This window comes from Wyeomyia smithii, chromosome 3, assembly GCF_029784165.1.
Source record: "Wyeomyia smithii strain HCP4-BCI-WySm-NY-G18 chromosome 3, ASM2978416v1, whole genome shotgun sequence".
NCBI lineage: Eukaryota > Metazoa > Arthropoda > Insecta > Diptera > Culicidae > Wyeomyia > Wyeomyia smithii.
Window position 1 is genome coordinate 14,096,488 of NC_073696.1, and position 23,269 is coordinate 14,119,756.

Here is a 23,269-nt window from a genome sequence, read left to right on the forward strand (position 1 = left end):
TATATATATATATATATATATATATATATATATATATATATATATATATATATATATCCGGAATAGAGGTCATGTACAAAAGCCAAAAGTCTAGGATGTTGTCATTCCGATAAAACAATAATAATCCAATAATAATCCAATCGCAAGGAATCAATGAATACGAAATGTTTAAAATTATTAAATTAAACACTAAAATATGCGACGAAGTTTGCCGGGTCAGCTAGTAATATATAAAAACGTAGACATTACCCACTGATTGATTTCTTAATTGAGTGTGATTTATTTCATTAGAACGCAAAACTGTTTAGTTTTCTAATTCAAGACCGATACAAACTAATAGATTACGGTATGCTGTTGGGGCCATATAATTTAAAATTTTCAAATTCAAATGAACTTTTAATGTACTACGGAGCATCTAAAAATGCCTCGATAACCAAATCCTCAAGCTAATTGAAAACAAACATTAGCCACTTTAAGGAGTTATACACCTTTTTGCTCGAGAAAAAACAGCAAAGTTTGGAATTTTTTAAAAGCGTGTAGCACCTTTTCTATTGCATACAAGTAGTAATTTTCTGCAAGTTCAGTTATTCAACAACAATGAAACACGTTTGTTCATAAGAAATACCAATTATTTGGCGAGTAGTGACCGTTTCCCCGAAACGCTTTTTTTGGCAGAGGTTTGCGGTATTTACGATAGCGACGCAATGGATCAACTGAAATAAAAAAACTCATATGTTTTCATTAGTTTAGAAGTTGGCCGGGTATCTGAACGATCGCTTCCACGAGTATTTTGTTTTCAGTGCAAACGGGAACGTTTTTCCCGAGAAAAACATGTTTCCATTGCTAAAAATTGCAATGAATTTATTTTTTAAAGTTTTTTTTTCGGCAAAGTTAAGCTTTGTGTTTCAAAAATCGATCGTTCATAGACCAGGGAATTTTACAACGAACATTTAAAGAAAAAGATGAGTGAGTCCGGATTATCTGGATTATCAAAGCTTGCAAAATCTAAATATTGTTCAATAAAATAATTTATTTTAATTAATAAATCTTTGCAAAATAGAACCGAACATGATCAAAGAATAGATATTTGTTAGTGATTTTAATGACTACGATGACAATACTCATACCATAGCAACGTGAACGACAAGTTAGTTTAATGTTTTTAACGCGAAAATTTTTCTCATAGAATCAATAATGCAGGTGCTCCGCCAAATATTTCGGTTTGAAAAAGTGCTCCGCCGAACAAAAAGTCAAGGAACCCCTAGCTTAAGAAAACAAATCGAAAAAAAATATGGCTCCTGCCGTGGTTGGGGTCATCAATCAATCGAACTTCTGACGTGGCTTGAAAAGTATGAAACAAAATAATCTCATATATAACTTATTTAACTTATAACTTCAAAAAGATTACATGTTCAAAAATCAGCCACATTACCTCAAAATCTAGAAAAGTTCTCAATAGGTCAACAATGGAACATGAGCGAAAGGGAAAGATTTTGTGCGTGTAACATTTGTGTGTAACTAAATTTGTGTCATCGAGGACCAGATCTGCTCATTAATTTCGGTTCAGTTAATCGTTTGCTTGCAGCATTCTGTTATGCGGGGTTTTCCAACCAAAGAGAATACACGTAAAAGCATTGAAAATACCAGTTGAAAAAAAAACTCTACAGGAATCCTCACGTGCGTGTTCGTAAAGCCAGTCACCTCGATTTCCGAATTCAATATGTACCCTAAACGGTTTCGATTAGTTTCGCCACAAAAGTTGGTACCAAACAAAGTTTACGTATACATGACCTTCAAACGGGAATTTCCACGTTTTATTCCTCACAATTGTTAGCATAGAACAGCGCACTGATAGTGCCGTGTAGTGACACAAGAAATAATAGAGCATTCGCGCTCCGGCACACATTATCGGTCATGTGGGGGGTTTCCCACTAGAGCGGTGTACAGATAATAGTGAAACAAATTGTGGCTGATGTTGGCTAAAACCAAAGCCATGCGTACAATTGTTTCATTTGCGTATATCAATATTTTGAATAAATACACTTGTCACACTGCGGTTTTGCATGTAAAACGTAGAATTTTGTTTTGGTTTTATCACGAATAAGCCTGATGAAAGTAACATTGTGAGGTATATGATACCGACGAAGAAAAGCGAAGGAGCACGTGTTAAGTAGGTTTATGGACTAGGGAGGTGATTAAGCGCAGAAATATTGACAGGGAATCGATCGAATGTGAAGCCATGCATTTTATTTCCGTACTAGCTATGTATCAAATATGTAGAAAAAAATCCTAAAGATCCAAAGTGTTAGCAGTACGTGTAAACTCATGACTGGGGCGCAGCTGGCCGTCATACCTAATGAGTCGAACGCTACACAAGCCTCCGCACAGGTAATGATTTTAATGGCCCTAGCTGATTACCAGAGCAAACGCATTACACTAATGGAGATGCGATATCAGTCCCACTGTTAACGTGGTGCACTCTTTTTATTCAGAGTCTCCAATATCTTTGTTGCTACTCCTATTGCTTGTGCTAGTAGTGGAAGCGTGCAAAAAACAGGCAAGTAGATTAGTTTGATTACAAAATTGTAGCAAATCAACTCGACCTCCACCCGCCCGCGAGGCTTGAAGGCCTGGACGCAAGGTCCGTGCTCGGTAGCAGTAGGAAAGGTGGACAGATTTTGATAAATTACCGTGGCTTCTTTACTTGATTGCAACGCGCCGCGGTCGCCTGTTACTGTCAGAGCGCAAAAGATGATCTGCATCGTGTCGTGAGCCTAGAGCCTGGGTGTCCTCAACTTGTCGGCCATGTTTGGTTAACCGTTTGTCGGAACTAATTGAAATTAGGAAGCCGTCGAGTGCAGCCACTGTTACAGCAGTTGGGTGTAATAAGACGAACAGGCAGACACTGTCGTCGTTGAACGATTTACGGCGCTTTGTTGTTTGAGCTGCAAGTGCGGTGCGGTATGCCATTTGTCCTCAATACAGGTCAGAATAACACCCATTCGGAATGGTAACATCAACGGATCGATTAATTAGCATTTGTTCGCTAAGTAACGTGAAGATCAATGCTAACGGTGTGCTCGATATCGGTTTGAGTACATAACTACGCTAATAGCATTTGTCGTTAGCAAGCAGCTCGTTGCCACTACGCTTTGCTCGGATGATTCACGCTTAGAAAGTGTATGAAAAAGTGATACCTACTTGAGAAAAAAACGCACCAGTAAATTCATTTTTTTACGGTTCGTTTATTTTCGTTTTTTTTTTATTCTTGCATTGTATGCTCTAACCTTTTCTTTTTCAATGTATTACCATTGTGGATGTATCAATCGATTATATGGGTGAAAGTATTTTACTTCAGTGCCGTCAAACTGCAAATGACAGTACATGTCACATTCAATTATAACAAAGTCCAACGTGTGACGGAGAGGATCTAAATATGGGGTAGCAATTTTACCCATTTGGGTCAAACCTAGAGTCCATCAGTGGGATTGAAAGGCTTTCGCTGTCGATTAGGCAGGTATGCCTGCGCGCTGTGCCTCCGCTATTTACATATACGTGTAATCGCTTAATCGCTGATGCATGGGGATAGTCCCTGCCCTCATGACACGTGACACGCGAAACAGATGTCTCGCTAGTGACGACGGCGGCAGGTCGCCGGCGGCTAGATGTTGTTCGTGGCGTGTTTGAAATTGCTCTGTTTCGGTGTCAGAATGTCAGATACACAGATTATTGTCTACTGCTGTTCTACATTGTTTGTTTCATTGAATGTCACTTTAAGAACGAAATTTGTTTAAACTATGGAGGTAAATTGTCTATTCGTTGTGTAAAAGTGACGCAGTACTGTTGTACCCATGAATTGTTCGAACTTTAAAATAAGTAAATATATGCGATTTTAACAAAAAAAGTGCGTTAGCGTTAAGCTACTGCAAACCAAAAATCATTAGCGCTCAGACTATGCAAAATACCTGCCCATACGAAGTTTATTATTTTTAAATTTTTTGACGTAGAATTTTGTCTCGCGACAACATTCTGAGAGAGGGTGTTAAATGAAATTCTGAACATGTCACGAACATTTCAAATTTTAAACGATTACAACTCAGTCCACATATGCACTGAAGAAGACAACAAGCCGTAGTTCAAAATACGTATTTACTTTTGAAGTCGATAGTAGAATTTAATGAAAATTTTTCATTTTCGATATTTTATATCATTCTACTAATACGAAAATCAGAACGATGTTTTCAAAATTGTTTAACTCAGTCGGTTTCCATCTATTGGAAAACTAGTTACGTGTCCACGAAAATTGTGATATGATAATGCAAGTTATTGAAGAATGTAAAGCCTTATTCTGAACGCAGATTTCGACGTAGATTTAACGTAGAACTACGTCTCTCAGGAAGCTCGGCTAGTAGTTTTCGATGGATTTCCTTCGTTCTTGCAGCAATCAATTCTAAATCTTCTGTGAATTCTTCCAAATGTAAAAAACTGTAATATTATTATTTGAACTATTGTACTACTGAAAATTGTCAAATCTTGTCAAAACGCAAAATACGACCTCAGGTTGGTCGTTAAATAATTGCTTTCCCAAGCACGGTTGACAGAATTTTAGACCTAGTAGTCCGGAATGTACTATTTGGCCTATATAAGAACCTGTTTCAGCCGAAACTGCTCATATTAGTTTTAGACAGCGGCTACAACAGTCCTTACTTAGCAGTGCAGCGAATAGCAATGACAGCGGATAAAATAAGTTAAATGCCTAATTGAAGAGTAAATATTTTCTCTTGAATAAATTACACTTCATTTTAACTTTTGGAACAGTTATGAATTTGATTTCATCTCCATGCCTCAGAACGTACTGAATTATATTTCCCTTCAGTAATATGCAACACCCGAACAGTTATCCTCAAAAAAATTAGGTTTTCACATAATCAAACCTTAAAAATTGTCAAGCCTTAATAAAGCAATCAATTATACTATTGAAAATGGTCAATCCTTGTTGAAACGCAAATTTTGATTGCTCTGATTGGTCGTAATATGATTGCTTTCCCAAGCACGGTCGACAGAATCGTATCAGCAGCGATAGTGGCAGAGCCAGCTGATGCAGCGGCACTTTCTTTAGTAAAAGCTGCCTTTGTGCGGTAGCGGGCAGCACCAGTAGTAGAAACATCCAATTAAAACTTGCCTCTTTTCAACAGCACACTAACGTTCTGGAATGCTGGCATTTAAAATACACGAGTCGTCAAATTTACAGTGACAGCACTGTGTTATCAGAATGAATATCTTATTCGCACTATCAGTGATAACGCAAAGATGCGATCAGCATCACATTCGATATTGATTTGAATAGCAAATTGTTCTTTTCAAGATGAATTGAGAGCCCTAATTGAAGAGATAATATTTTCTTTTTCATTTTATACGCTTCATTTTAAATGTAGGGGTGGTTAAAAAATTGGCTTCATCTCCATGCCTCAGAACGTACAGAATTATCTTTTCTTCAATAAAGGTGTAGCAACCGTGGGCGGTCAATAATGCTCATGCTCATGCTCAATTTTATTTCGCTAGAAGTTATTTTAGAGTGTATTTAGGTAGTTTTTCTGGTGTTTAGAAATGTTTTGTATTTTCTGGTTTCTGGGCTTTGGGTGTGGCTTATGACTATTTCCAACTAAACTGATATGTGTTTTGTAAGAACAATAAGTGTTGTGTCCTGTCTCTCGTCGCGTTCCGTGAGTGTTATCGGGGTTCTTACGTTGGCACAAACCAATGAATATTGTGAAACTGATATATTTGTCTTATTGACATTTAAGATGAGATGTTTAGCCATTTCAGCTTGATTTGGAAGTTGCTTCTAATTTCTTATTTCGTATTTTTGGTTGCGTTGACAATGATTTTTAGTGCTAAACTTGTGTCATTTTTCTGTATTATTTCTTTCGGCTGTTTTAGTTGTGTAACAAAATGTAACGTTTGGTAGAAGCCCCTCCCCTAAAATTATGTATTATAACCCCCCCCCCCCTTAATGCAACAATGAGTAACGCAGACTCAATGCACTCCCCACCCCCCTTCATGAGCTACCATCACTATTATAAAAAAAGGTCAGCAAAAAATAGCGATAATCTGACTCTGAATTTATTTAGCCCAAAACCACGTAGACCAGAAAAGCCATTAATGAAAAGAATCCCATCAAAATGCAGCCTAAAAGGGCTGTGATCAAAAGATCAGGAAAGGGCAAAGCCGAAATTGATTTCAAATTTTGTTGTAATTGGTTCCGAAGTTTAGAGTAAAAACAGAAATGATTCCGAACGTTACAGAAATTTTTCTGTTCATTGAGCGTTAGGAAAATGTCGACAACCTTCATCAAAAATTAGATTTAGTTTCCAAATTACGCTCATAAAACTGAAGTTTCTTGAAGGTAGTAATAAAGCATACAAAAGTGTATACTGAGAAACATCCCCAAAATTTAGAAAAAGAAAAAATTTTACATACGCATTTCAAACATTAACCCGAGTTCAGCTGGAATTAGTCTGGAAAAATTGGGTTGAAAAAAACAAAATTCGAAGCTTCTAACTCTTAAACCAAAAATAAACATCTAAAAAATTTATCTCAAATTAGTTCCAATAACTAAAAAAGCAACTATAAACCAAAAAATACCAAGCTTAAGGAAATTCAATTCAGAGTGCATAAAAACTCTCGTAGATGTAGCTAAAAACATTTGAAAATACTTCGAAAGGCTTGAAGCAATGAAAAAGAATGAATGAAAAATTCAGCTCGAAATTTTGCGTAACGTCTCTGAAGGATAGAAAAAGCCAACAATGGAAATGATAGTTTAAAACTTTACAATTAGACAGAAAAAGTTACAATAAAATGTTACCAAAACCTAGGCAAAAAGGGCTGAAAAATGCTTCTTAACAAAAGAAATATCCCAACCTCCACGAGTTGCCGACTGGGATACGAGTAACCTTAGCGGAGATCGGGTAACCAACCCCCGGTGGAAACTTTGGTCGTATGCTGACTGGGAAGGGGGTTCGTAAGCGGCTGTATCCTCATGTTAGGTACGGCGTACAAGAACGTCTGACCTGGAGCGGGCGGCTGAACTACGAAACGCGGTGCCTCGCCAGCTATATCTAAGACGGTAGCTCCGTCGCGAGACTGTTATCGCAGCGCTAGTAAGGCAGCATACCGAAGGTAAAATACTACGAACAATCCAGACATCAATACGGAACGGAATAATCGGCATGAACCTAGCCGAACGAAAAAGGACAACCATCATTGGAAACTTGGTACTTGGAATGGATGGAGTCTACTCGAATCGGCACGTGCGGCACGAGTTTGTTGCCATACAGGAGGTGAGGTGGCCGAAGATGGGAGAACGTGAATTCCGGGCAGTAGCTCCTAATGCGGGCACTTCATTTAAGTACCACATCTACTACAGTGGCGAAGTGAAAGCAGAAAGGGGAGTCGGTTTCGTGCTCATAGGGAAACAGATGAAGCGTGTCATTAGATGGAAGCCGATCAGTGACCGTATATGCGTGTTGAGAATTAAGGGTGTTGAGAATTAAGGGGATGAAGAGAAGAAGGAGTTCTATGAGCTCCTGGAAAAAAAACGTATAGTGAGTACCCAGAACACGACATCAAGATCTTCATCAGGGATGCAAATGCTCAGGTCAGGCAGGAGAACTTCTTCCGCCCCGTGATTGGTAGAGAAAGCCTCCACTCTACTACGAACGACAGCGGCCTGAGGCTTGACAATTTTGCTGCAGCCAGAGATATAGCTATTTGTAGCACTTATTTTGCACGCCGGAATATACGTAAGCACACCTGGAGGCTCTCAAATGAAGAGGCCTGCTCTCAGATCGTCCATGTTCTGATTGATGGTCGACACTTTTTAGACGTTACAGACGTGAGGTCGTTTTGAGGACCAAACGTTGACTTGGACCGTTATCTCGTGTAATTCAAGATTCGCGCCCGGTTGTCCAACGTGTTAAAATCCAGGACGACAAGCAGGATACAGTTGAACATCCAGCGGCTATTACCTGGAGAAAAGGCTACAGAGTACCTGCGGAAGGTTGATGAGCGGATCGAGGATCAAGTTGGAGGTAGCCTGAACTAACAGTGGAGGTATACCCATCAACAGTGTAATCAGCACCACAACGGGAGAAGTGGTTTGACGCATAGCTCCAGCGAGCGACGGATGAAAAGAACCGCGCCAGAGTTCACATGTTAGCCACAGCTGTGACTCGTCAGAGCGTAGGAAGATACCGGGAAGCTAGAGCTGCTAAATAAAGACTCCATCGCCGGAAGAAACGACAGATTTGGGAGCGGATTCTTGTGGAAGCGGAAGGTTGCTTCTCTAGACACGATGCAAGAAGCTTCTACAAGAAGATAAATGGAATCAGGAACCAGAACGTGTCAGCACCAGTCATGTGTAACGATAGGGAGGGGAACCTGATTACCAATAGAATGGAGGTGGCCAGGCGTTTGAAGGAACATATTAGTGTGCTGTTGAATGGTGAAGAAAACAGCGTAGTCGAAAGAAGCAGGATGATGATTGAGGATGATGGCAAAGCTGTGGACCAACCATCCATGGGCGAGGTTAAGGAAGCAGTGAAAGAGCTGAGGTGGTGTTAGATAAGGAAACTTTTGAAGTAGTCGACGAATTTATTATTCTGGGTACATTAGTAACATGTGACAACGAGGTTAGCCTTAAGATGAAAAGGCGGATAGCAGCTGTAAACAGGGCCTTCTAAGGAGTCTCTTGGTGTTTTTGAGCGTAGGGTTGAGCGTTCAATCCTTGGCGGCAAACTAGAAAATAGTGTTTGGCGCAGACGCATGAACCATGAAGTGTACCAGGTGTACAAATATAGTTAAGCGGATAAAACACGGCAGGTTGCAGTGGGATGGGCATGTAGCTAGAATGCCGAAAGAACGACCAGTGAAGAGTATATTTAGAAGAAATCCCGATAGAGGCCGTCGACATCGAAGTAGGCCCCGCACTCGTTGGATGTGTGCTGTCGACGAGGATGCAGTAAAGTAAAGTAAGCAACAAAAACAAAAGAGAAGAACATAAAAATTCGTTTTGCAATATGTTAAAAGTTCTTTGAAAAACCAATGAAGCAAACTACGTATTCCAAATGATTAAAAAATGCTTAAGAACGCTCCTGGAATCCAGAAAAAAATAAAAAATGATCTTTAATTTTGTTCAAAATAACCCGAATCAGCCCAGAATTCTTTCGACTTTTTTCAACTTTGGATAGCTACTGCGTCCACATACAATTCTAAACTAAATTGAAATGATTTTCTCTGTCAAGCGGCATCTATTAATGTTCATAAAACTATTGCCAAATGATGAAAATATCATTGATTTTCATTTTAAGTCGAGTAATGTTTAATCGAAGAAAAATTCTTAAGAGGTTCTCAACATGTCTGAAGAACCTTTACAAAAAACGAAGAGATCACGTATAAAATAATCTCAAATTTATCTAAAATATAACTAATAATTACTCTAAAACCAGAATATCTATAGAATTTTTATTATAGGTAAATGTATATTTTTGGCAGATTTCCATTAAATGGGAAAATATCGTGTCGACGTGAACATTATCATTAGCACCTACCAACCCCCTCCCCCTTTTCCGGGGCCAAGTGTTTTCGTTGGAGTATCCCCCCCCCCCCCGTAAGGTGTCTACTTGAAATGGGGACGGCCCTTACAACACATTATACAACACCAGTACTCATTAGTCATTTTTTTACACGGATTTATATACGCGGATTTTTTAATTAACGAGGTTTTTTACGTGGATTTTCGAATTAACGCGACTCATTCAGTAAAAAATTAAAATAGGAAGGAAGGATTACAATTTCTCGTAAAACTATGTAAACTACTCATTCTGAATGTACGTTGCATCATGTGTTTCAGAGCGAATGAATTCATTACAAATGGTCCCCTGGCCAGTGCTCGGACCAAGGTGCTAGAGGGTGGCCCTCCGAAGGATTTTAATTTAACGTGTTCTAAAATGATGATTTTTCTGTTCACGTGGAATGAGGACGGCCCCTTAGAACTCAATGCTACCTGATGTCATCTCGGGGCATTAAGCATTAAGATTTGAGATAACAATTGGAATCAGTCAAAAAAAAAGTATCGTTCTTCGATTCATTATACTATTATTTTGTATAAACTATATTCTTATACATAAAATAAAGTTACATATATGTGCGACCGCCCATAACTATACAACGGAGCGTCCGATTTGAGCTGGATTTGTTTTGTTGTGTTCGTCTTTGTCCAAGGCAAATTGTTACGGCGAGAAAACTAGGAAAAATCAAAGGAAAATGGTAGAATTCACGAAAATAGACTTTTCATACAAAGAAGAAATGAGATCGCAGAAGGCGTAATGAACAACAATAATATGACAGCAATTTAAAACAGGTGACTATCGACAGTTATTTTGGAAGCATCCTTTGAAAGCTACCACCGAAAATTTAATAAAATATAAGTGCGCTCGACTGGTCGCTACCGTCACGGTAATCGGTTGAACCATCTAAACATATAAAAAAGCAGCTCTGCCTGTCTGTCTGATCCAACTACTGGGAATCGAAACCGAGAAACCGACTAAACCGATCGGCGTGAAATTTTGTGTATAGGGGTTTTAGGGGCCGAGAAAGGTGACTAAGATAGTTCGGGATCCCTTTCTTTTCTGGAAGGGAGGGGTTCCATAGAAATGAAACACAAGTTTCTGCACATCTCGAGAACTAACAAATAAAATGGAAGCAAATTCGACAGGTGAATATTTTTAGGGGTTACATATATGTCCATAATAGTTTAACACACCTCCTTCTTCTGGAAGGGTGAAGTTTCCTACAAATGAAACTAAAATTTTTTCACATCTCCAAAACTAATCGAGTAAATGGAACCAAATTTAGCATGTGGAGGTTTTTGGGGGCTAAAAATATTTTAATGGTGTTTCAACACCGCTCTTTTTTCTTGATAGGAGGCCTCTTATACAAATCAAACATAAACTTCTATGGTGGTTTGATACTCCTCCGTACTCTGGAAGGGGAGGCAGGTCTCCCATACAAGCTAAACAGATATTTCAACCAGGTTTTCCTGAAAACAGCCTACAATGATCGGGTCGATGCACAGGAGTCAAAACTCGACTCCATACGCCATTTATAAATTTAAGGTGAAAACTTCCGGTTTCTAATATGGGTATTTCCGGAATCGCAATGGTGCTCTGAAGCTACAAGTCGACCTCAGACTACATTTTGAATTGTAAGATGGCAACTTCCGGTTTTTGGAAAACAGCCGAAAATGGCTGATTTCAATCCAATATGAGTACCTCCGGAACCAGAATGATGCACAGAAACTAGAAATCGATCACATACACCATTTTGAATTTTAAGATGGCGACTTCCGGTGTCTGAAAAACAGCCGAAAATGACCAAATACCACCCAATATGAGTATCTCCGGAATCAGAAGCTAAAAATTTACCACATACACCATTATGAATTATAAGATTGCGACTTTTGGTTTCTGGAAAACAGCCGGAAAAGACCAAATAACACCCAATATGGGTGTTTCTTAAACCAGAATGACGCCAGAATGGGGCCAGAATTTGTCTCCAAATGCCATTTTGATATCCAATATAGCGACTTCCGGATTCGGAAAAACTGCCGTGAAGGACCAAATATTGCTGAATATAAATATTTCCGTAATCGAGATGATGCATAGAAGCCAAGCATTGACCCTGGACACTATTCAGAATTCAAAGATGACCACTTTTTGTTTCTGGAAAACAACAAAATTACTGAACACCACCCAATATGGGTATTTGCGGAATCAGATTGATGCCAGAAAAACAGCTGAAAATGATCGAATACCACTCAATATGAATATTTTCAGAATAGAGGTGATGTACAGAAGCCAAAAGTCGAGGATGTTGTCATTCCGATAAAACCAATCATTTCAAACGATTTGCCTTTTGACTTTGATCATATCCTATGGCCGATTCGACGTGCATTTTTAGACTATAAACAAATCGCAAAGAATCAATGAAAATTATTAAATTAAACACATAAAATGGGCGAGACGAAGTTTGCCGGGTCTGCTAGTTACATATAAAAGCATTATCTAAACTAATTCAAAGAAGTTCATACTGCGAACTCAATCATCAAAACTATACTGTCTAAGACAGTGGCCCTTACAAACAAACCCGTGGTTGTTATAGACTTGCTTTGTGATTCGATGTAAATTATCTTCTTTTATCTTTTCTGCGGAAACATATTATTACATTAACTATTTCCTTTTATCTTTTCTGCGGACCTTTTCGTTTCTCGTTTAGCTGCCTTAGGCAAGAGTTTGCTAATCAGCACCAGAAGTATCGCTGTCTTCAGGAATAACAATCGCTTATACAAAAGTCGTTCCGGACCGTGATCATGTATGAAATCGCCGAGAGCCACGGAAAACGAATCTGTCAACATTAACTCCACTTTTCGCGTGCCGCCATCAAAATTGTTTCTACTTGTTCTCGTTAAGATACCATAAGGGGCGCGCTTTGTACTTTGTTCTCTTATAGTTGATTCGAGTTCTAATAACGCTCAAAGCTAGTCCATAGTTCTTCAAACATTTGATTAGATTTTCATGATTTGACATTAGATAGTTACTGAGTTTGTAGAAAAGGTGCTGTTTTTGAAAAGTGATAAGTGAAGAATTGATCGACACTAGGGAGCTCTTAGCATAAAAGGGCTGATTCGCGAGCATATTGCTCGCAGTTTGTCCTTGTTCTGCATAGGATCTAGTTTTTCTTAGATTTGTGAACAATATTGGGACACGAATTATTATTATATTCTCATTAGCCTTTAGACATCAAAGTGTACAACTGTGAATACTGAACATCTATCAGGTAACAACAAGTCAAGTGTATAAAAAAAATTAATCTTCAGAGCGAAGAGGTGAAGTTACACATCGTTTACAAAGCCGCATCCAATGGTAAAATGTGCAGCATTGAGCAATAACAGTCCAGCCAACTTCTATTCCTTTCAAGACTTCTGCTTGTCAAATAAAGCAATCCGGCTTGAATGGCTGCACCTAGTCGGAACCTAATGAAAGTTATTGATTTTCCACTTAAATCAACCAGCAGTTTTCCGTGCAACTCGTTCGGACCAACTGCAAACAACATCGCCGAGCCTGTTTCAGTTCTCTGCTGGTGCGATATTGAACGAACCTTTCGACACATCGTTCCTCAATCGGCTCCGTAAGGGCGGATGGATGGAGCACAAGAGGAGCATCGAATGGATGGTTATTTGACTTACTGGGTTGCAAGGATAAGGATTCACTGCGGATAGCAAACGATTAAACACGGTTGTGTGGCCCCGACAGGCGGCAGCGAATGTTGACAACCGACTGCGAGGAAGTCAGAAAGAAAAGGCGGGTTTAATACTCGCTTCCATTCTACGTTCAGGAAACTGAGTTCATTTTATAAATCGAAGAACCTCTCATTATAGGATTTATTATTTGGCTTGCAACTAACACGCAGTTTTGAAATTCTGTGTGGAAATTATACAATACAAGCCATATCATGTTGCACTAGATTACGGCGTATTATCCATTCTCTACACTGGAAATAGAAACTAATCAATATCTGAATCCCCCGCGACGATAACGGTCGATAATTTCTTCGGAGTCCTTAATAGCGCAACTTTTCAGCCACAGCAAAGTGACTGCTTCCCTTCTCATTAATATTCCTCTGACATTACATTATATCGCACCGACTGACTGAGGCTACCGGGCGTTACATGCCAATCGCCCCGTGTCGCGCAATGTACATACATACATATACATTATACATGCCAATGTCATATACCTAGCCGCGTCTAGGGGATTTCCTCAGCCGGAAATCCTCACGCAACGGCCGTCGTTGAACTATTCCGCATGCGATTGAGTGCAGGCAACATATGTGTTGTATACACACACACGCGCGTCCGCCTTCTCACAGAGATAATAGACCACCTTGAATAATTCATCATAATTGGTTTGACATATATTTTGAATAATTACAATGCCGCTGCTAGTGTGGTTTCGCTTTTCCAGTTCTCATATACCACCAGCACGAGACTGGAGTAGAATTTATGGAATGACTTTCGCTTTTGTTTTCTGCTGCACTGATCATTTCTTCTCGGTTTCATTTCAGATCACGCCATTTTACCAATGACCGTTGAAGACGGTAAAGCCATCTGACCTCGGGAGGAACCTGTAAGGCTGTCACTGTCACCGCAATGGAACATCATGGGATGTACACGGACATATCGAACAGTTTCCCGGGCACTGGACTTCTGCCAAACACTAATGTGAAGTACCACCAGCATCACTTTCCGCAAATCCCTCCCCAACCGCCGCCACAGGGCAGCAACATCAACGGGCAAGGCGCAAACCCGCAGCAGGTATACCATTCTCAGTCGCAACAGCATACTGCAGCAGGTTATGGTCATCAACAGCAAAAGGTACAAAGTCAGAATTTCGATTCCGACTCGATAGGCACTGACCTATATCAGGATGCTGCTGGATTATTCGACACGAGCAACGCTCTGTGCAGTACCAACAGTAGTAATAGCAGTAGTAACGGTAGTAGTAACAATAGTTATAGTAACCATAGCAGCGACAATAACGTTAACAATAGTAAGACCATCGAGTTCACTTCGCGAAAATTCGAAACCAATACAGGCGACAGTATAACGTACAATATCAATAACATAAACACGAATATCGTGAACAATATCAGCGGTGGCGGTTTAGGAGCAAACGGTGTTCAGGGACTGAACTCCGGACAGGCCGCTATCACCGGTGGTGGGCCGACGACGGATTTTCTCGGAAACCCCCAGTTCTTGAGCTCCGGTGGCAACGCTCAGATCTCGTTTAGAAAGAAAAGTGATACCAATCCAACGATCATTAACATTAGCAATAATAATCATAATATTATGGCACCGCCCATTCCGTATCCGTACCAAACAAAGATCTCCGGAATGGGTGCGTTAAATGAACTGAATACAAAATTTGGCCCCAGTCCCGTCTGGGCAGCCGGTGGAACATCCCACAGTATCGGTGATTTCAATCACGAAAACACTATTATTAGTAATTTTGAAGCGAAAAACCCAAACAAGTATCATACGAATCGTGCCAACTACCGATACCAGCATGATTTCGTTCAACCGAACCAACAGCCTCAGGCTGCTACCCACTACCAGCATAACTATGGTCTCTACCATCCGGAAGGAGCCCAGGCAACACCAATTCAGCAACCCAACGGTCACTACGGTTACGAACCATATCCACATATCGTTCGTGGAAAGTATTCCTCCCTAGAGGAAACAAGCCGCTATGGCCGCAACCATCAGCACATTTCCGCGAAGCATTCTCAGACCTATCCCGACCACATGTACAACGAAAGATCTCGGTATCCAAATAATTTCACCAGTGGCTATGTAGCGTCGGCCCCAGGACATTACCCAGCTGCCCAGCCAAGCAAAAACATTCTAAATCCGAATGTTGAATATTACAACACTGGGTACATCAAACAGATGCAAGCAATGAATCATCACGCGGCCAACGCCTTCGTATCCAATCGGCCTACCTACCCACATCAGGCGTCAGCTTTGCCAAACTATCATCACCAAAATTATCATCTAAGCCATCAGCCCACCTATGAAGATCCCTATCACCACCGAGCACGAGTTCCTAGCATGTCCCACCACCTGAACGAACCCCACCTGCAGCAATCCTACCCAAACTATCCCAACCACGTGGCTAATCTACCGGTCTATCCACCAAATCACAAACTTACCTTCAGTAAGACCTCCAATGACTTCTATACTCCCAACATCCATCAAAACCCTTACAATAATCCCCTGTCGCATCCGACGGCGCAAACTGTTCATCACGCACCACAGTATAACATCAAGTACACCTCGCAAACCATTGTACCGCCAATGAACCAGCCGAAGACCGTTGGTCATGCCATGCCACCCACCAGCCATCAGCCATCGCAGAAATCCGCGAACAACTGCTATTACGACACACCAAACCCTATAATCGACATGAACCATCCACTGGTTGACCTGGAGGAACAAATCAACAGTGTAAAGATACTAAAAACCAGACAGGATGCAAACGCGGCTGCTGCATCGAATTACAACAACAATCAAGCCCTTGGCTATGACTGTCAGCAGAAGTATCTAATGAATCACTACATGCCCTCGAAGGCGTCCTTAAACTCGATCAACTATATCGCTAACGGCTTAGCCGACAGTCATCCCGCCAATCCGACCAACTACGGGTACACCACCATGGAAGATCTTGGCCTCGGTCCACGTAGCTTTACGCTGGACGAAAATTTGAAGGACAAAAACCTCCGCGATTACCTAAGCAGTTGGAACGAAACAGAGGAAGAGGACAACAGCAGCGTTGCAGCCGCTGCGGCTGCAGCTGCTGTAGCGGGAGCACTGGAAGCGAAGGAAACCAACAACAACCAGCCAACGCACCACAACTTCGAATCATGCAAATACCTGCAGGAAGCACTGAACGAGCAGCTTCCTCCTCTGCACAGCGGGGTGATTGTAGCGAACACTCAGAACGGAACCCACCTTCCGGATATTCTTTCCGACTTGGACAAAACCAAAGAAGAGCTGAAAACTGGCCAAGAAACAACCGAAGTCGGTGAGAAGCTATACATTTTGGAAACGTACGACGTGCCACATTCGGAATTGAACAAGTACAGACATCTGAACGTGATCAACGAGTTGCCTAAAAATGTTGTCCCCATTCACGATAGTGCCGATTCGTTGAAGTTCTTGGAGGAAATCGAGTCCAACAGGGAGAAGTACTATCAAACCGAGCTGGAATCGGAGGTAGTATACGATGATCGAAAGAAAGAAGAGGACAAAAAGGAAGCTAAGGCAGCCCAACGACCGGAGAACGTTACTTCGCCTGTCCCAGAGCCAACGGTGAAGGAAGAGTCGCCAAAGGATCAAAAGAAAATTACTGAACCAATCGTAAGCACCAAGAACGACGAAGATGCATTTAAAGTGCCCAGCTACGTTCCGAAGTACCGAAAGCGAAGACACTATTATCAGGACTATCCACGCTTTCCGAAACGAGCTCGGCGGTCCAGTATTGAAGATTTCCTGTACACGGACATACCGAAGCCGGTAGAGAAAAGGAATCCCAAAAGACTGTTGACCCTCTGTGTGGCTACTCTGAATTCGCGAGCATTTAGACGGTATGCGAAAGAGGATATTGCTAGAAGGAAGGAAGCTGAACTTAACGGGGCTTCGAATCAGAGAGATGAAACCGACGGGCCCAAAATGGAAGAAAGTACGGCTGTTGTTGATGCGGAACCGTGCGATTCAGTTGTTGTTTCGGAACAAACGAAAGAGGATGATGTGGAAAATTTAATGCCCGTTGAAGTGTTGAGTGAGAAGGACTCAGACAGAAGCGATTGCAGACAAGAATTAACTGAAGCTAAGCAGGATGAACAACCGTTAACAGAATCAGAGGAATTGTCTACCACAGCCGATAATCAGCAGGAACCGGAGCCATCGGTGGAAACTAACAAAGATCAGGATCAAGGCTCGGAGTTACCAGTAGAAAAAACAAACGAAGAGCAAGAAACTGTTCCAGTTTCTGAAGACGAAGTTCACAACAGCCCTGTACAAGAGAAAAATGACACTGAAAGTGACGATTTGTGTGAAAAAGAGGAGGAAGCAATTCAGGAAACAACGGAAGACGTTGTTATGCCATCAATAGATCTCACTGAATCCGACATGGATAACGATGTATTCGAAGACCATGTCCCAGCTGTCCCCCATCCTCCGACTGGCAGTACCGATACCGAGCATACCGAAGAAGATGAGAACAATGCTGAGAAGAGAGACTCGGATTTATCATCCGAATACTCAACATCGTCTTGCTCAAGTTCATCGGATGACGAAACGGACAGTTCATCGGATGAAGATACTGACTCGGAGTCCGAATCAACGAGTGAGCAAAATCCGTCTGAAAAAGAGAATGCAATCGTTGCGGTCGTCGAAGCGCATCAAGTACCGGTGATACAAAAGGTCGAAAGAATTGCTTACGAAGAAGATGAAAACAAGCAATTGCGTACATTCAACGTACCAAGTCTTCGTGACATCGCGAGTGCCGCATTCAACAAGTACAAGCATGACTACGATTATCAGCGAGTCCCGACTTTAAGAAAAATGTGCTATGAATTGCTTTTTGCAAACGATCTCCTACCGCAGCCAGAATCTCTGCAATCGCTCTGCGAAAGATTCATCTGCGGTAATCGGCATATGTTTATCATCGAAGAAGTGCGTCATCAACCGGAACGGTTGCAAGATCTGTGCCAACGAGTTGTCGATGAAACGAATATCATCATCGATGTTAATGATTTCTGCATCTATGACGATGAGGAGTTGATAAACGAGCCGGACAAGGAAGAGGAGAAAGGTCGTGTGTTCATTGTGGAGGATGGCCGCGGATCAATTGCGGATCTACTGGCAGATGATGAGGATACGGAACCCGAAGTGTTGACGGTACCAGAGGATGTCAATGAAGAGCATGATATATTTCTGGACAGGGCAGCTAGCGCCGATAGTTGCAAAGTAATCATGGAGAGCCATTCGCTTTCGGACAGTGAGAACGAAATCTACAAAAAAGTGGAGCTAGAAATCGAAAAAATGATGACTACCAGTTCCGACGAGGAAGAGGAAGGGGTGAAAGAATGCCAGCCAGTGGCCTTAGATGCTGAGCAGTTGAGGAATGAGTTTTTCTCATTTGTGGAAGACGATTGTATTCAGTACGAGGAGGTGATTCCAGTGGATAAGGAGGCCTTTAGGAGGGATAGTTTGATTAAAGATTTAAGGGTGAAGTATATTGGCGCGAGGTGTATGTCGGGAACTTTTCGACTAAAGCTGCTCAGAAAGTATATGCTGTATCGTAGGTTTTTTAAGACGAGAGATAACAAAGTATTATTGAGAAGTCGGTTTTCTAGTAGGTTATCTGCTTGCTTGCAAAAAAAGGTTGCCACTATGCTGCGACAAAAAGTAATCATTGAGGACAGTGATAGTAACAGTAGCTCAGCGTCTAGCTTAGTCAGTTCAGATGCCAGTCGAAGCAGTAGCAGTAGTGCCAGTAGCAACGCTACCAGTACGGAAACTATCAGTAGTTCCGAAAACGAGGACATCAATACAAAAACCGTATTGATAGAGAAATCCTGCGAGAGTTTTTCGGATGAGCATTCTAATCAATCGGGAAATTCCGTTTCCGAAAAATTGATCGAAAACAATAACAATCAGCCCCAGGAGCGTCGGGAAATAAAACAACCGGTGGCCAATGTAGAATCTCAGCAACTCCACAATGAGGACGACAGTAATAGCAACAGCTCCGGTAGCCGATGCCGTTACGGTTTACGCAGATCGCCAAACGTTCTGCTGCCGATGCTGAAGAGAAAAAAACCTAGTTTCGAAGAGAGTCTGCTCAGCATTGAGCAGATATATAAGAAAACCGGTAGCCCAACTCCATCCACAGCTAGCTCAAATTCAACGCATTCCTCAACTGCTAGCCGGAAGCGTCGCTACTCAACAAACTGCCGTCCTAATGTGATTGTCAATGTGAACAACAATCGCGAAGCGCCACGCAAACTTATTATTCCTTCGTACAAAATTTTCGACCAAACGCTCACAAAAGATCTGTCCAATAACAGATCAACGAGAACAATCAGTCGGACGCAAAGTCGAAGCAATAGCAGCAGTAGTGGCAGCAGTACAAATAGTAAAATCCAAGGAGGCAGTGTCAACCGGAACAGTGGACTAATCCGCATCAACTACCCTAATAAACCTGCAAATTCGACGAAGATCGCAGTAGGTAACGGGGCACGTTCACGATCTCGTGTTTCACCAACGCTCGCCTGCCTAGATCAGCGCTTTCCCTACGTCCAGCTAGAACGCATCGATTACGTGGAAAAACTAGCAGAAAAATATCGCCAACAGCAGAGGCAGCAACAGCAGCAGCAGTTTTCGAAGCAACGGCAACGGCGGAAATCGACCTTCACGTAGTCATCCGTAATCACCGTTACCATTATAGTTGTGTAGTGTAGAGTGTAATCGTCGCGGACGTGGATGCCGCATGTGTTGCGTGTCCAACGTGCTTATCAAGGGCTGTTTGTTTCTGGTTATAGTTGTGCAGTGCGGCAATTTGTTGTTGTCGCCAGCACTGGCTGCTGCTGCTGCTGCCGCAAGATATGAACCTTTTGTTTCTGTTCTATGTTATTGTTTGTCCCTACCTACATTAGTGTGATATCAAAATCTGCGCCCGACGACGACGACGACGACAACCAAAGCGCATCACATTGGCAACCTGGTGGCAGAGAATTCGTTCGTATAGTGAGGGGCGGTACGTACCTACAGTATGTAACCTTCAAAGCGTGCGAACCGCGAGGCGGAAAATGGGCTATTTTCTGCTCGACCGTGGACTGATTAAGCGTGTCCCTAATGTCGCTGAGCACAAATTCTGGAGCGCAGTTGTTAGCGCTGAGAGTTGGCATTCGTTTTTTTATGGTCGGGCGTATCAAAAAATGCGGTGGCGAAATGTGTCGTGCAAAATCAAATTTTCTAACTGGAAGGCTTTCAGCTTAAGGGTTTGACAGGACCACCTTCAGTGCAAATAGTCAACAAAATCTCAGATCTAAAATTTTAATTAAATGTATTCAATTTTGATTGTGATTGTTGAAATTACCTATTTCTTTCTTTTTTGCCTAACATTTCTTAGCACGACAGTGATGGAAAATATTCAGAATATCTAAGATCACAACTTTTAGTGTTTGCATCAGGTGACATGATCGATTCAGAATCTGGTTTTTTTTTCATTTTCTCCCATATAAAATTGTTGGAAAAAAAACATCAAAATGAAGCAGTATTTTATAGCAAATTTTAGATATTTTTCCCTCGTTGTGATTTATTTAAATTTATAATATTTATTGTATTTTTAGCCAACTCGACCTGCAGTTCAGTATAATTTGAACTATTGTTACATTGGCCTACCTGTTGATTATAGACACCTTTCTGTAGTATGAAAGTAGAAGAAAAGAAGAAAAAATATTAACCTTTCGGAAAACATGCTAGACACGATAGATTCAAATTCAATCTCAATGTACAATCGCAGCACGCATGGAAATTTGACACCTGCAGCTCCAAAGTTTTCACTTGCCATGTTTCGATACGTTGTCTTTCTATTATCAGTGTCGATGAACTTGTAACGGTCGTATTATTGTGTATTTTTCCAGTTTTCAAAGGCCATAAATAACTTCAACTACATGTTATAAAATGAGAAAAACTTTTCTTCGCGAATATTGTAGATATCATGGGATTTTACAGTGTTTAGGAGCCCAATCCACCCACAAACGCCAACTCTCCGTGCTAACTTGATCGATAGATTTATCACAAATTGAAAAAAAAAAAAACACATCACTATGCTCTAATCACACTTCACAGACCGGCGACAAACACAACGCAGATTTTGCATTCATTTGTATTTATTTGGCGCGACGCCCTGCACGAAACTAGGTATATATAGGTACATATAAGCGCGGGTTTGTACTTACAGAGCCAAACGTGGGATCGTTTCCAATGAAACCCGTAAAGCTCCATACAAATGAACGACTGCCACTGGCAGTTTTTTCATTCGAGCAGTCTTTGGACACTTGCGCTCGTGCCTGCTTTGGTGGCGTTACCACTAGTTACTGTACTCGGTTTGTGTCTACGGAACACCGTTTGCTCTAGCGTTACTACCGCCTGATTTCACAACGGATATACGACCACGTGTTTGAAAATATTATGCAGGCATATGAAAAAAAATATATTTAATGAAAGAGTATACATTTTAGTACATTGTACGGTATTAAGGATATTCGCTAGAATTTCATCCCAGATCATACTTTCGACTGTCATCAGACACAGGACAAATAAATAAAAAAAAACGGTTACTTTCATTCAGCTATCCATCTAGTCAGTAAAAGAATTTAAATATCAAACAAAAGAGAAACCGAAAACGTTTCATTCTCTGAAGCTGTGGTGTTGTTGGTAAGATTTTTTAGAATAGTATATGTTAGATTTCCCAAACCTAATCACAAACTGTAACAACAAATAAATGCATTCCGATTTTAAGTTCCTAGGGCGTAAGTTTTTTTACATTATGAACACACCGTGTTTTACCACCAAGAACTAACTGCGTAAGATCATTATCTGATTCAAGCAGATCGTCATAAGCTGTCAATATTGTGCTAGAGTACATGGTTTTTATTTCAATTCGAACTGCTACAGAAACTGTAGTTGATCGTAAAAATCTACAAAAAATCAAATGTAAGAGAAATCATTTACACAGTAGTGCCTTGAATGCCACCAGGTTTGAAGACAACAACGGCTGATAGGATTCAGCAACACAAATTCGATGTTTGAATGTACAAGTACGAATAGCTTTTTTACAACAACAAAAAAACCGTGTAATGTTGATATTTTATCTATATACATAGGAAGACTTTTTACGGTCAAACAAAACATAAATACAACGCAAACTTGTCGCTTGGTATAAATATATTGAAACAAACAAACAAAAAAATATGCGGTGGCATTTATCGTAAGGGAAACTATTACAGACATCACTTACACGAAGAAAGAGTTGATATTTTAAACCCAATAGCGTGCGTTCACGACCAAAAGCAGAGACGCTGAATACAAGACAGCATATATTAAATAAATAGTAATATTAGCCAATCGTAAGCTTACTTATCTCTTGAAAAGTACAGCTGGTCCCCTTTTCGGTGGCCAGATTTCAGACGTGAGTATTGTACATCTATTTTTTATCGTGTATGGTAAACCTGTTGTTTGAGGTAAAACAAAACAAGAATAAAATTAAGATTTTCATTTTTGAATGTTGGTTGAAAAACGCTTTCGATTTATTGAACTGAAGAAATGTTCCCTTGCTAACTAAGAACTATTGAAAGAAAGTTGCCAGCAAACTAAGAGTTATTGTGGCGAGAATCAAAGCGGTCTTGAAGTGTGGTAGGGATCCTCCGGAAAAGTCCATCATTTCAACGTCTTCCAAGTTACTTTGCGTAGATGCCAACGGCTTCTTCAAATCATCAGTTTTGATGACCTTGTTAGATAATCTTCGAACATCAACACTTGGCTGCAACTCACGTAAAACTTCATCAAACAGCTGCATAGCAGCCA

The 23,269-nt window shown here is 40.8% G+C and overlaps 1 protein-coding gene across 4 annotated transcripts in view; it reads left to right on the forward strand.

Annotated features, from left to right (window-relative positions):
- Positions 1-22,982, forward strand: part of LOC129727027 (uncharacterized) — a 79,178-nt gene extending 56,196 nt beyond the window's left edge. For all 4 annotated transcript variants that reach the window (XM_055684396.1, XM_055684393.1, XM_055684395.1 and 1 more), the window contains one exon: positions 14,182-22,982. In XM_055684396.1, coding sequence (XP_055540371.1) covers positions 14,267-20,098 — 5,832 coding nt within the window. In that variant the 5' untranslated portion in view covers positions 14,182-14,266 and the 3' untranslated portion in view covers positions 20,099-22,982. The remainder of the gene's footprint in view (positions 1-14,181) is intronic.
- Positions 22,983-23,269: the final 287 nt, after the last annotated feature.